The 15,363-nt window shown below is 44.3% G+C and overlaps 1 protein-coding gene across 1 annotated transcript in view; it reads left to right on the top strand.

Moving 5' to 3' along the window:
- szt2 (SZT2 subunit of KICSTOR complex) overlaps positions 1-15,363 on the top strand; it is a 701,839-nt gene that overhangs the window by 609,619 nt on the left and 76,857 nt on the right. Inside the window, 1 exon segment of the mRNA XM_034179252.1 lies at positions 933-1,007. Coding sequence (XP_034035143.1) covers positions 933-1,007 — 75 coding nt within the window.

Here is a 15,363-nt window from a genome sequence, read left to right as displayed (position 1 = left end):
CTTTTAAGTAAATTCAAGACAATAAGACGTCTTAAAAAAGGAGAGTATTATAAATTGTGATTTTCACCTGAACATAATTGGGATTATATGTTCTACAGGGGGATTATATGTTCTACAGGATTTTGGTTTAAGGCACGGATACTTAAGCCCCGCTCACAACCCACCGTGCTTTTTTTTTCACCGTACGTTTTCTGCGGATGCCACGGCCACTACGTTTTTGTGAAAACGTATGGAGGCAGTAGCAAGAGGAGGGAGGGAGTACGTTCAATGCACGTCTCTAGGAGTGTAAGGATAAAGAGAGTTGACAATAAAGCAGTGTGTGTGGGGTCGCTTTTCTTTTTTTATGAGCGAGACCGGAGCGGCAGGTGTTTTTCGGTGTCGGCGATGCATGAACATGTTCAGCCTGCAGCGGTCAGTTGTACGAGTGTTTACTTGCCTCGAAAAGTTACAGCTAGTTAACAGACTGAAGCTGTGGAGTGTCTGTGTTGCTGACGTTTGGAAATAAAGTTCAAGTGAGAAGCTGCGTCGTGTATGTAAGTCTGTCAGCCTCCATAGTATGTGGTGAGTGCCGTAATCCGGATTTGGTTAATTCAATAGTAACTGAATGAAAATGTGCTCTTTTGAATCCGTACTGAGGCAGTACTCACAACGTGCGTCATCTGTACTGCTGGTGAATCCGCAGTCTGACCGCAGCACTAAAACCTCTACAGCGTGTCTGCGTGCTCCTAAATTCATACTGAGGCAGTACTCACAACGTACGGATCTCCAAATTTGGCCCACGTTTTTGCAAGTAGACTGCACGCACGTGTGAGTACGGCGGGTTGTGACCACGGCTTTACACAGTGAGTTTTGTTTAATAATTGTTCAACATTCAGTTTTGCCCTGCTGACACTGATGATGTCTTTGTCTTTATTTCTGTTTCTCTCTCTCAGGGCTCTTACTTCTGTGTCAAACAGTATGCGCTAGAATGCTCCCGTATTCCCATGGGCCAGACGGTCAATTCTCAGGTAAATCCAAGATACAAACCAGTACTGCATTTTTAACATTAAGTCAAATTCTCGTGTGTGGGTTTGTGTACCAACTGAATGTGTGACACAAAGACTTTCAAAGCTGGAAAAAAAATGTCCTTTGAATTGGTCTTTGTTGCCAGTCTTCACCACCATGGCTCCAGTTGCTTTTCCATTTTGTATTTTGTGGAATGTCCTTAAACAGGGTTTGCTGTTCATATTTTGTGTTTATTTACTTTATTTCACTGTACACAAAGCACCAACTGTCTTAGCTGCTGCTTTCATGCATGCATAACGCTGGACATATCAAACTTTGTACATCTTCAGATGTGCAGATTACTGTTTGAAATTTGGACCTGGTGCAAAGCACAGTGGATGTGTTTCTGCTCCCTTCTACCCAACACACTAACAGTCACAGTCACACCTGCACTCTTGTGGGTGTGGTCTAAAGATGAGGCTCGTTGATATCCACCGTCGACAGATTTGTGCCTAAACCACCAAAAACCTGGTCTAAAGTCCAGCACTGTCAAGGCCCCCTGCTTTTCTCCCTTTATATAGCACCCCTTGGGCACATATTGCGGCATTTTGGGATTATCTTTCACTACTATGCAGATGATACTCAGTTATACATGCCGATAACTGCTGGTAATCTCGTTCACATAAAATCCTTAGAAGATTACCTTGCAGCAGTGAGAAGTTGGATATCTAGAAACGTCCTACTTTTAAACTCTGATGAGACTGAAATCAATCAATCAATCAATTTTTTTTATATAGCGCCAAATCACAACAAACAGTTGCCCCAAGGCGCTTTATATTGTAAGGCAAGGCCATACAATAATTATGTAAAACCCCAACGGTCAAAACGACCCCCTGTGAGCAAGCACTTGGCTACAGTGGGAAGGAAAAACTCCCTTTTAACAGGAAGAAACCTCCAGCAGAACCAGGCTCAGGGAGGGGCAGTCTTCTGCTGGGACTGGTTGGGGCTGAGGGAGAGAACCAGGAAAAAGACATGCTGTGGAGGGGAGCAGAGATCGATCACTAATGATTAAATGCAGAGTGGTGCATACAGAGCAAAAAGAGAAAGAAACAGTGCATCATGGGAACCCCCCAGCAGTCTACGTCTATAGCAGCATAACTAAGGGATGGTTCAGGGTCACCTGATCCAGCCCTAACTATAAGCTTTAGCAAAAAGGAAAGTTTTAAGCCTAATCTTAAAAGTAGAGAGGGTGTCTGTCTCCCTGATCTGAATTGGGAGCTGGTTCCACAGGAGAGGAGCCTGAAAGCTGAAGGCTCTGCCTCCCATTCTACTCTTACAAACCCTAGGAACTACAAGTAAGCCTGCAGTCTGAGAGCGAAGCGCTCTATTGGGGTGATATGGTACTACGAGGTCCCTAAGATAAGATGGGACCTGATTATTCAAAACCTTATAAGTAAGAAGAAGAATTTTAAATTCTATTCTAGAATTAACAGGAAGCCAATGAAGAGAGGCCAATATGGGTGAGATATGCTCTCTCCTTCCAGTCCCCGTCAGTACTCTAGCTGCAGCATTTTGAATTAACTGAAGGCTTTTTAGGGAACTTTTAGGACAACCTGATAATAATGAATTACAATAGTCCAGCCTAGAGGAAATAAATGCATGAATTAGTTTTTCAGCATCACTCTGAGACAAGACCTTTCTAATTTTAGAGATATTGCGTAAATGCAAAAAAGCAGTCCTACATATTTGTTTAATATGCGCTTTGAATGACATATCCTGATCAAAAATGACTCCAAGATTTCTCACAGTATTACTAGAGGTCAGGGTAATGCCATCCAGAGTAAGGATCTGGTTAGACACCATGTTTCTAAGATTTGTGGGGCCAAGTACAATAACTTCAGTTTTATCTGAGTTTAAAAGCAGGAAATTAGAGGTCATCCATGTCTTTATGTCTGTAAGACAATCCTGCAGTTTAGCTAATTGGTGTGTGTCCTCTGGCTTCATGGATAGATAAAGCTGGGTATCATCTGCGTAACAATGAAAATTTAAGCAATACCGTCTAATAATACTGCCTAAGGGAAGCATGTATAAAGTGAATAAAATTGGTCCTAGCACAGAACCTTGTGGAACTCCATAATTAACTTTAGTCTGTGAAGAAGATTCCCCATTTACATGAACAAATTGTAATCTATTAGACAAATATGATTCAAACCACCGCAGCGCAGTGCCTTTAATACCTATGGCATGCTCTAATCTCTGTAATAAAATTTTATGGTCAACAGTATCAAAAGCAGCTCCAGGGTCTGCTGTGCTGCAGGACCAAAAACTTGGGCTGGGACAACAGGCAGGGTGCATAGTGATCCCCTGTAAGCCACAGACAGAAGGAATTGAGCCAACCACACCTGGAACTGAGCTATGGTCAGGGTGGACATCAGTCTGCCAAGCTCTCATGACATGTTGGTGAAAGGCCGGAGCGAAGCATCACTCATGCTCGGTGTCAGTGTCAGCTCCATTATCCTGGAGAGACCAGGAAAGTGCAAGTAATAAACTCAGACAGACAAATATAAAATATATTCATCAGGATGGAGGTTTCTCTCTCAAAGCAGGTGAAATCTTGCATGGTGCAGTAAAGTGTGTACTTAGTCTAGTATTATATTAATAGTGCTGAGTTCAGTAGCTAAAACAACTAAGACAATATGTATTTTTCTTAATTTTCACTTAATCAGAGCCATTAATAGGACAAGGGAATTGTTATTTTTGTCATTATACATAATGTACAATGACATTGGAGATAGTTTCTCCTTTGTCAGTGCAAACAGATAAAATAAACAAAAAACAAAAGGTATAAAAATAATTGCAGTTGTACTCAGAAGTTTACATACCCTGACCTATAACCTCTTCTGGGTTGTCCGGGTGTCTTGGTGGCTTTCCTCACTCTTCTCCTTCTTGCACAGTCACTCAGTTTTTGAGAAGTGTCAACTCCACAGTTTACCGTCTTCTCACGCAGTTACTCTGTCAGTTTACCGTCTTCTCACGCAGTTACTCTGTCAGATTACCGTCTTCTCACGCAGTTACTCTGTCAGTTTACCGTCTTCTCACGCAGTTACTCTGTCAGATTACCGTCTTCTCACGCAGTTACTCTGTCAGTTTACCGTCTTCTCACGCAGTTACTCTGTCAGATTACCGTCTTCTCACGCAGTTACTCTGTCAGATTACCGTCTTCTCACGCAGTTACTCTGTCAGATTACCGTCTTCTCACGCAGTTACTCTGTCAGTTTACCGTCTTCTCACGCAGTTACTCTGTCAGTTTACCGTCTTCTCACGCAGTTACTCTGTCAGATTACCGTCTTCTCACGCAGTTACTCTGTCAGATTACCGTCTTCTCACGCAGTTACTCTGTCAGTTTACCGTCTTCTCACGCAGTTACTCTGTCAGATTACCGTCTTCTCACGCAGTTACTCTGTCAGTTTACCGTCTTCTCACGCAGTTACTCTGTCAGATTACCGTCTTCTCACGCAGTTACTCTGTCAGATTACTGTCTTCACACAGTTACTCTGTCAGATTACCGTCTTCTCACGCAGTTACTCTGTCAGATTACCGTCTTCTCACGCAGTTACTCTGTCAGATTACCGTCTTCACACACAGTTACTCTGTCAGATTACCGTCTTCTCACGCAGTTACTCTGTCAGATTACCGTCTTCTCACGCAGTTACTCTGTCAGATTACCGTCTTCTCACGCAGTTACTCTGTCAGATTACCGTCTTCACACACAGTTACTCTGTCAGATTACCGTCTTCTCACGCAGTTACTCTGTCAGATTACCGTCTTCTCACGCAGTTACTCTGTCAGATTACCGTCTTCACACGCAGTTACTCTGTCAGATTACGGTCTTCACACAGTTACTCTGTCAGATTACCGTCTTCTCACGCAGTTACTCTGTCAGATTACCGTCTTCTCACGCAGTTACTCTGTCAGATTACGGTCTTCACACAGTTACTCTGTCAGATTACCGTCTTCTCACGCAGTTACTCTGTCAGATTACCGTCTTCACGCAGTTACTCTGTCAGTTTGCCGTCTTCACACAGTTAATCTGTCAGTTTACCGTCTTCTCACGCAGTTACTCTGTCAGTTTACCGTCTTCTCATGCAGTTACTCTGTCAGATTACCGTCTTCACACAGTTACTCTGTCAGTTTACCGTCTTCACACAGTTACTCTGTCAGATTACCGTCTTCTCACACAGTTACTCTGTCAGATTACCGTCTTCACACAGTTACTCTGTCAGTTTACCGTCTTCACACAGTTACTCTGTCAGTTTACCGTCTTCTCACACAGTTACTCTGTCAGATTACCGTCTTCACACAGTTACTCTGTCAGATTACCGTCTTCTCACGCAGTTACTCTGTCAGATTACCGTCTTCACACAGTTACTCTGTCATATTACCGTCTTCTCACGCAGTTACTCTGTCAATTTACCGTCTTCTCACGCAGTTACTCTTTCAGTTTAATTATGAATTAAGAATATTCCCAATTATGAATTAAGAATATTCACCGGCCTCTAAAATCTTCAACTGCAAAGCACACATCAGCTCCAAGATGTCATCCAATTTGCGTCTGAGTTCAAGAGTCATCGCAGTCTGAGAATGCACTGCTTTGCCAACCTCGTTAATCATGATGGACAAGCGAGGGGCCGTGGTTCTTGATGCCACCGTCTTGCCAATTTTCCGGCAGATCAGGGCAGCACATAAGCCAAAAAGTATCAGCCCTGCTACCATGAGACCAAAAATGAATAAATCCTCGACGTCCTCAACAGAGAAAGGCGCCAAGCATGCCACACGCCAAGAACTCCAGGAGTCGAGGACATAGCCTGCAGGATACGTTCCATCTGGGCAGGTAGGATCCCTGGTCCTGACCTTCTAGTAGAAAAAATGGTGTCAATAACGTTCAGAGACCAGCTGATCAATTCCATGGTTAATCCAATAGTAGTCCATTAGATCCAGAATTCAATATAGTTTGAGGAATTCACAGTCTGGTGAAGTAGGGACTTGAAGGTTAAAGGCAGAGAACAGAGATAAAGGAGAGTGGAGGAGATGTGACCGCCCTCGTCAGAGTCCCAAGCAGCACTGTGCACATAAACAATGTCAAATGTGTATGTGCTGTCTTTAACTCTGATGTGTGCCATTATTACAGTAAACAAGTAATAATTGTGGACTAATTGCTGTCTGAGGTAACTGTAGTGTAAACATAATTTCTTCACTGTGAGATCAATAAGGTATATCTAATCTCATCTCATCTCATAGCATAAGTCAATGGTGGAATTCCTTTTAGTAGTTGCACAAGTAATACATTGTTCAAATGTTTTAAAAATGCATTAAAGATGCATATTCTTTCCCAAACTTCAAGCGTATTGCAGTAGTTTTTGTTGATGTAAAAACACACTCCACCTCCACATGATTTGTTTGTAATGACAGGTGAGCGATCCACATGAACAGGCTGCCCAAAGCTGCTGATGTGAAGATCCTCGTTGGGATCCGCATCTCCCAGCCACGTCTCGGTAAAAGCCAACAGACACGTGTCTCTGAAGTCACATTTTCATCTGGCGTGAGCCTCTAATTCATCCATTTTGTTCCGAATGGACTGTACATTTGAGAGGAGGATGGATGGAAGCAGAGGGAGCCTGTATTTCCTCATCCTGCGCTGAACGCCTCCTCTCCTCCTTCGGTGCTTTTTTGACACTATACTGCATGCAGCAGACTTTAAGTCATCTTGTTGACTTCGCTGAAGAAAATGGGGAATATTCAAACGAAAGTCTCTTGCTGCTTGTGGCTGAAGGGCGAGAAGGAACTCGCAGCCGTAGGAGACTGTGTTAGCAGCCTCCCCACCGCCATCATAAAGTCCCAGGATGAATTGTCCTAAAAAGGACCAAAGTGCAACAAAAACTCCCCTCATGGTCAGAAGCACTTCCACATTAACTTCAAAACAGAAAAGACAAAAGAACACACAAGCAAACAATGACTAAAAGACAAATAAACAAATGGGCTCTGCTCTCAGGTCGCACAGGTAGCATGAGCGCCCCGCCCTCATGACCCGTGTGCGTGTGTGCGTGTGCACGTGCTGGGACCAGGATGCTCAACAATGTGAATTGGTGTTGAATGGATCAGACTCTGAGACTCTGACCATGTCATGTAGCTTTGTTGCGCTCGGCAAGCATGGATTCCACGATGTGGATCGTCATGATAATCCAGTTTAGCCAGTGAGCACAGAAACATCTCAGAGTGGAGCTTGTTGAGGAAAAGTTGATGCTCTGAGGTTTGAAATGAGCAGATCTTTAAAGGCGTTCATGCATGGATGCTGTCAGTATCTGCTGAGTGCCATGTGCGACCTGCATGATGCCGCCACCTGTCACTCCACCTGTCTCAGACTCTCTTTGCACCTGTAACTCATCAGAACTTTGTCTCAGTCGAAAGACTCCAGTTTGTCCCGGCGGTAATGTGTGTATCATGTGATGTTTGCAGAGTGGAAAAAGTGAACTACGCTGTCATTTATTCTTGTCATGTTTGTCCAGTCTTTCTTCAGTCTGTCCATCTGTGTGTCTGTGCGATTGCCAAGTCCCACCCCATGTCCTCTCTCCATCAGGGCAGTGTCATCACCAAACCTCGTTGCAAGCCATTTCCAGATGCCACCCCCGTATCTGACTGTGCGGTATGTCCTAGCCATTCTCAGGGGAGGGGTGTCTCACTCCAATTAGGCTTCACCCCTCCCCGCCCCTCTGCTTGCTGCCATCAGTCCTGGTCTCTCTCTTTCTCAGTCTTCATGTCTGTTTTTTGTCTCCTTGGGGAGGGGTCTCATTTACTCTCTTGTAAAACCTGTGGATGCTTAAGTCCCCAGACTATCGACTGGACCATCAGTGGAGCGCAGGACAACTTCAGGAAACTTTTGTAATTTTGTCCCCCCTTGAGCGTCCACAGGCTGTGTGTGTCTGTGCTTGCTGGTGGGTCTTGTGGTTTTCCCTGCTTGTTGAGTGTCTGCACCGCCGTTGTCTTTTCTGCAATGTGCAGGGCGATGGTTTCCAGGATCAACTCCTCAACTGCAGACTGAAGCTGCTCTTCTCTCTGTACTCACTGCACAGACAGACCACACCAGCGGAGGTGATGGTCTAGTGGTTAAGGTGTTGGGCTTGAGTCCAGATGATCATGGGTTCAAATCCCCGCCTGGCTGGAAAATCACTAAGGGCCCTTGGGCAAGGTCCTTAATCCACTATTGCTCCCGGTATGTAGTGAGCACCTTGAATGGCAGCACCCTGACATCGGGGTGAATGTGAGGCATAATTGTAGAGCGCTTTGAGCGTCTGATGCAGATGGAAAAGCGCTATATAAATGCAGTCCATTTAATTTACCATTTACCACAACATTTTGTGACAGTTTGAAATTTACAGGTCTGAGATTTGTTTGTGCCAACATCTGATCTGAGAAAAGGGACTTTTTAAGTTCAGTATATTTCCATAAAACAACCCAGGGAAGACTAATATTTCACTAAATATATGCTGACATCATGAAAGAATAGAAGAATTGTCTTATTTTTCATGCTAATTTATGTGAGACACAGTGCAGTGAAATGTGCCTGAAAACACCGACACTGATTCCAGGTTTTCTTTGAACATAGAGTAGATTTGAGTGTCAACCAGACTGAGAGCAGCAAGGCCTCTTTTCTTCCATCTCTGCATGTTCTCTGCCGCTGAATTCAAGCAGGAGGTCTGGGTTTCTCACACTGAATTATGTGCTGCAGTGTCAGAAAAGCACATCAGTAAATCCAACAGAGTGAATAAAGGAGAATGTGACCATAAAATACTATATAAGAAAATGTGTGTGTGAGGTGACCGAGAGCTCAGCATGACTGGCAATTGACAGACCTACCAGGCCCACCTCCTTATCCCACTTGCTCTTCATGGCATGCTGCAGGTTTTTGCTCTGTGCAAGGCCAACACTAAAAAAAATTCATCAAGAACTTGATGGAGCTGTGGAAAAGAGCACTGGAGGACAACACCAAGATGAGTACGACCATGATTATTAAGTGTGGCTTATACCAAGATGAAGCACTGTTCATGAAGATGATCGAAAACACTCAACCGGACAGGGTGGAGATGACTGACATGAAAAGTGAGGTGGACACGCATTGACTTGGGGAGAGGAGATGGACGGAAACAGGGTTGATGACTTTGGAGACCAGAAAGGGACCAATGAACCTGGGAGCCAATTTTCTGGGCACGCCCTTAAGGGCAAAGTGGCCCGTCGAAAGCCACACTTTCTGGCCTGACACATAAGACGGGGCGGTGGTCCGTTTATGGTCAGCGGCGGGTTTATTACGCAATAAAACCTTCTGACCTCGCTCCCAGGTCCGTTGGCAATGAAGAACCAGACTGAGTGCTGAGGGGACCGGGGAATTGAGATCCACTGGGGGAAATAGCGCAGGTTGGTGACCAAAAACTATGTGAAACGGAGAATAACTGGTGGAAGCTGAGGGTAAACTTTTGTTGTTGAGTTCAATCCAAGGAAGCTGATCAGACCAAGATGCAGGGTGTTGTGAAACGAGTAACCGTAGACCATTTTCTAACTCCTGATTAAGCTGTTCCACCTGCTAGTGGCCTGTGGATGGTAGCCTGAAGTTTTTTTTTTATTATTATTATGTTTTTTCAATTTTCATCTTTATGAAGACACAGGGAACAATAAAAATAAACAAAAAGCAACAACCAAAAATAGCAAACTGCCAGACCAGCAACAACAAAGTGGCATGAACATACAACTGACGAGATCTATATCAAATTTACACAGTCAGAAACTTTTATCCGTGAGCAATAATCTGGCATTGAGCCAAGAAAGGTCCCCATATTGCAACATGTCTGTGTTGTCTGTCTGTACTGTCCAGGCGAAGATGTTCCATCTGTAAAAAAAAAAAAGTCAACTGGGATTTTGTACTGTCTGAAGATCCTAAATGGACTGCATTTATATAGCGCTTTTCCATCTGCATCAGATGCTCAAAGCGCTTTACAATAATGCCTCACATTCACCCCGATGTGAGGTTGCTGCCATGCAAGGCGCCCACTACACCCCGGGAGCAACTAGGGGTTTAAGGACCTTGCCCAAGGGCCCTTAGTGATTTTCCAGTCAGGCTGGGATTTGAACTGAGGATCCTATGGTCTCAAACTCAATGCTTTAACCACTAGACCATCACAGTCAGTGCCAAATCATGAAATTATAATTGACAAGAAATTACTGACTGCTAACTCGAAACATTGAGTGTTTTGAAACCAGTATTGAACAGTGTTCCTGAATCTGTATCAAAAGAAAGATGTCACAGCATAGGCAATTACTAGATGAGATATACCAAAAAAAAAGAAAAAAATTAAGAAAAAAACAAGAAAATGCTACAGTCCTCTGTAGTTTTTCCCCTACTCCTGCTAAATAAGCAGGAGTAGAAGATCCTACAGAGGATCTTCAAAGCAGTTTCAGTCTTTTGTTCATGGAAATGAGTGTTCAAAGTCATCAAAGCAGACATTGATAGAGCAAAGGATGCTCGTTTCAGTTTTCTTCCACATAAGAGGGAGCTCCTCATCATCATCACTCGGTGAGCTGACTTTTAAGTTGCTAGCTGTAGCACTAGCAGTAGCATTAGCGCCTTCCTTCTGGCGTGCACTTACCACACGTTTACTGGACATCCCATTAAAGTATCCAGGAGATAAACAACAATCAAAACAATGTGGCGGAGGTAAGAACTCAGGCAATTATAACCTTTGTACAGTTTAAGCTAAGTGCCTCGAGGCACTCCGAAAAAACACGACAACTCTCTAGCCATCTCAGTAGCGCCCCTCTGGTAGCCCGAAATTAAGCTGGACGTGATCCATAAGAGACAGCAGAACTCCCTCCAAAAATGGGACACAAATTGCGGCCCTCGGTCAGAAATAATATCCTGAGGTCAACCATGCAGTTTGAAAACCTAGCTCAACATAACTTCTGCAGTTTCCTTTGCTGACAGTTGCTTACACAGAGGGATAAAATGAACCATCATGGAGACGCGATCAACCACTGTCATAACTGTATGGCCCTTGGAGGGTGGAAAACCGGTTACAAAATCAATCAAATGTGGGCCCCCTGGTGAGTCGGTACAGGTAATGACAGCAAAGAACCCGCAGGTGGGCGGTTAGAAGATTTATGCATAGCACATAACTCAACAAAAATATAAACGCAACACTTTTGGTTTTGCTCCCATTTTGTATGAGATGAACTCAAAGATCTAAAACTTTTTCCACATACACAATATCACCATTTCCCTCAAATATTGTTCACAAACCAGTCTAAATCTGTGATAGTGAGCACTTCTCCTTTGCTGAGATAATCCATCCCACCTCACAGGTGTGCCATATCAAGATGCTGATTAGACACCATGATTAGTGCACAGGTGTGCCTTAGACTGCCCACAATAAAAGGCCACTCTGAAAGGTGCAGTTTTATCACACAGCACAATGCCACAGATGTCGCAAGATTTGAGGGAGCGTGCAATTGTCATGCTGACAGCAGGAATGTCAACCAGAGCTGTTGCTCGTGTATTGAATGTTCATTTCTCTACCATAAGCCGTCTCCAAAGGCGTTTCAGAGAATTTGGCAGTACATCCAACCAGCCTCACAACCGCAGACCACGTGTAACCACACCAGCCCAGGACCTCCACATCCAGCATGTTCACCTCCAAGATCGTCTGAGACCAGCCACTCAGACAGCTGCTGAAACAATCGGTTTGCATAACCAAAGAATTTCTGCACAAACTGTCAGAAACCGTCTCAGGGAAGCTCATCTGCATGCTCGTCATCCTCATCGGGGTCTCGACCTGACTCCAGTTCGTCGTCGTAACCGACTTGAGTGGGCAAATGCTCACATTCGCTGGCGTTTGGCACATTGGAGAGGTGTTCTCTTCACGGATTAATCCCGGTTCACACTATCCAGGGCAGATGGCAGACAGCGTGTGTGGCGTTGTGTGGGTGAGCGGTTTTCTGATGTCAATGTTGTGGATCGAGTGGCCCATGGTGGCGGTGGGGTTATGGTATGGGCAAGCGTCTGTTATGGACGAAGAACACAGGTGCATTTTATTGATGGCATTTTGAATGCACAGAGATACCGTGACGAGATCCTGAGGCCCATTGTTGTGCCATACATCCAAGAACATCACCTCATGTTGCAGCAGGATAATGCACGGCCCCATGTTGCAAGGATCTGTACACAATTCTTGGAAGCTAAAAATGTCCCAGTTCTTGCATGGCCGACATACTCACCGGACATGTCACCCATTGAGCATGTTTGGGATGCTCTGGACCGGCGTATATGACAGCGTGTACCAGTTCCTGTCAATATCCAGCAACTTCGCACAGCCATTGAAGAGGAGTGGACCAACATTCCACAGGCCACAATTGACAACCTGATCAACTCTATGCGAAGGAGATGTGTTGCACTGCATGAGGCAAATGGTGGTCACACCAGATACTGACTGGTATCCCCCCCAATAAAACAAAACTGCACCTTTCAGAGTGGCCTTTTATTGTGGGCAGTCTAAGGCACACCTGTGCACTAATCATGGTGTCTAATCAGCATCTTGATATGGCACACCTGTGAGGTGGGATGGATTATCTCAGCAAAGGAGAAGTGCTCACTATCACAGATTTAGACTGGTTTGTGAACAATATTTGAGGGAAATGGTGATATTGTGTATGTGGAAAAAGTTTTAGATCTTTGAGTTCATCTCATACAAAATGGGAGCAAAACCAAAAGTGTTGCGTTTATATTTTTGTTGAGTTACTTGACAGGCTGACACATATTCTGTAACATCTTTAATAAGCCCAGGCTACCAAAACCTTGGCTGTGCAATAAATGAGGTTTTCTTGATACCAGGATGACAGAACATACGACTTTCATGACACCAGCGGATCATTTACCCCCTGAGAGCCGTTGGAACAAAAAGTTTTCCTCGCGGACATCCAGCGAGAACGGGCATATCCTCGACTGCCGCTTTAATTTTGGACTCAGTGTCCCAATATAGGGCGGATACAAAGCATGATGAAAGTAAAATCATCCCCGGATCTATGGACACATCTACCGGGTCCCCCTGTTGGGATAATGCGTTGGGCTTTCCCATTCTTTGCGCCTGGACTTTAGGACAATGTGAAATTAAATTGACTGAAAAATGTGGTCATCGGGCCTGGCGGGAGTTGAGACGTTTGGCTGTTTGTAAATATTCAAAATTTTTGTGGTTGTTGTAGATGATAAACAGAATTTGCGCTCCCTCCAGTCAGTGCTGCCACTCCTCCAAAGCCACTTTAACCGTCAACAGCTTGCAGTCGCCGATGCCATAATTACGTTCCGCCATGGACAGTTTCTTGGACAAAAAGGCACATGGATGCAGCCTGTTGTCAGAGGGGAAGCAGCACGGGGGCCACGGTGAAGCGATTCTTTTGGACTCTGAATGCCTTGTCGCACTCCAGCTTCCAGATGAACAGATGGAGGGATGAGGTGACTGCATGAAGAGGAGCCGCGACAGTACTGAAACTATGTATAAATTTATTATAGAAATTGGCAAAACCTAGGAATCTTGGCACTTCTTTGCATAAAGCGGGAATGGCCCAGTCTTGTACCACCGCAGTCTTCGTGGGATCTATCTTTATTTCCCTTGCAGAAATAACAAAACCAAGAAAGGACACAGTGGATCTATGGAATTCACACTTTTCTGGTTTTACAAAAAGCCCATTTTGCAGTAGTGCCTGTAATATAGTACGAACGTGTCGAGTGTGGGTGGCTAAATCAGGGGAAAAATGAGGATATCGTCCAGATAAACAAAAACAAATTTATTCAAGTACTCCCGTAACACATTGTTGACCAGATTTTGGAAAACGGCAGGCACGTTTGTGAGTCCATGCGGCATCACTGGGTATTCATAATGACCGGAAGGCATGTTAAAAGCCATTTTCCATTCATCAACTTGCTTTATCCGGACCAAATTGTATGTGTTCCGCAGATCGAGCTTTGGTGAACACTGTGACTCCTTCCAACACCTCAAAAGTGGAGGAACTTAGTGGTAGTGGGTAACAATTCTTCACAGTGATGCCATTGAGGGCACGGTAATCGATGCAGGCATGGAGAGACTTATCTTTCTTTTCAACAAAGCAGGACCCTGCCCCCACGAGCGACGACGATGAGCAATCAAGCCGGCCGCTAAGGACTCCTGGATGTACTCATTCATTGTGAGGCGTTCAGGCGCCGACAGAGAAAAGAGCTTTCCCCATGGAGGGGTCACCCCGGTGAGGAGCTCTATTGCACAATCATATTCTCGATGCAGTGGTAACAATTTCAGCTGCAAGGTTGTGATAACACTCGGGAACCCCTGCAAGATCTGGGTTAGAACCCTGTGGGGTCCATTCAGGTTTTGGCAAATATGCAGTTGTATGCAAATGTTTGGGCACCCCTGATAATTTTCATGATTTTCCTTTATAAATTATTGGTTGTCTGGATCAGAAATTTCAGGTAAATATATCAAATAGCAGATGGACACACTGATGAACCCCTTACCACCCAGCTCATTTTGGCTTGTCAGTATCTCATAAATAAAAAGTGCACTTTGCCATCGATTGGATATACAGGCTTAGAAGGGGTTACAAATTTGGGCAGGTGCATAAATTTGGGCACCCTTGTCATTTTATTGATTTGAATATATTTACCACTAATTATTGGAACACAAAATTGGTTTGGTAAGCTCATTGACCCTTGACCTCCTTACACAGGTGAATCAGTCATGAGAAAGGGTATTTAAGGTGGCCATTTGCAAATGTTTCTCCTCTTTGCATCTCTTCTAATGAGTGGCAACATGGGAGCCTCTAAACAACTCTCAAATGACCTGAAAACAAAGATTGCTCAACATCATGGTTTAGGGGAAGGATACAAAAAGCTATTTCAGAGATTTCAGCTGTCAGTTTTCACTGTGAGGAACATAGTGAGGAAATGGAAGACCACAGGCACAGTACTGGTTAAGGCCCAAAGTGGCAGGCCAAGAAAAATATCAGATAAGCTGAAGCAAAGGATGGTGAGAACAGTCATAGTCAACCCACATACCTGCTCCAAAGACCTACAACATGATCTTGCAGCAGATAGTGTCTCTGTGCATCGTTCAACTATGCAGCACACTTTGCACAAGGACATGCTGTAATGTAGAGGAAGCCTTTTCTGTGTACACGCCACAAACAGAGTCGCTTGAAGTATGCTAAAGCACATTTGGACAAGCCAGCTTCATTTTGTAATAAGGTGCTGTGGACTGATGAAACTAAAATTGAGTTATTTGGACATAACAAGGG

Source organism: Thalassophryne amazonica, chromosome 10 (assembly GCF_902500255.1).
Source record: "Thalassophryne amazonica chromosome 10, fThaAma1.1, whole genome shotgun sequence".
In the NCBI taxonomy this organism is placed as follows: Eukaryota; Metazoa; Chordata; class Actinopteri; order Batrachoidiformes; family Batrachoididae; genus Thalassophryne; species Thalassophryne amazonica.
This window is presented reverse-complemented; position numbering and strand designations above follow the sequence as displayed.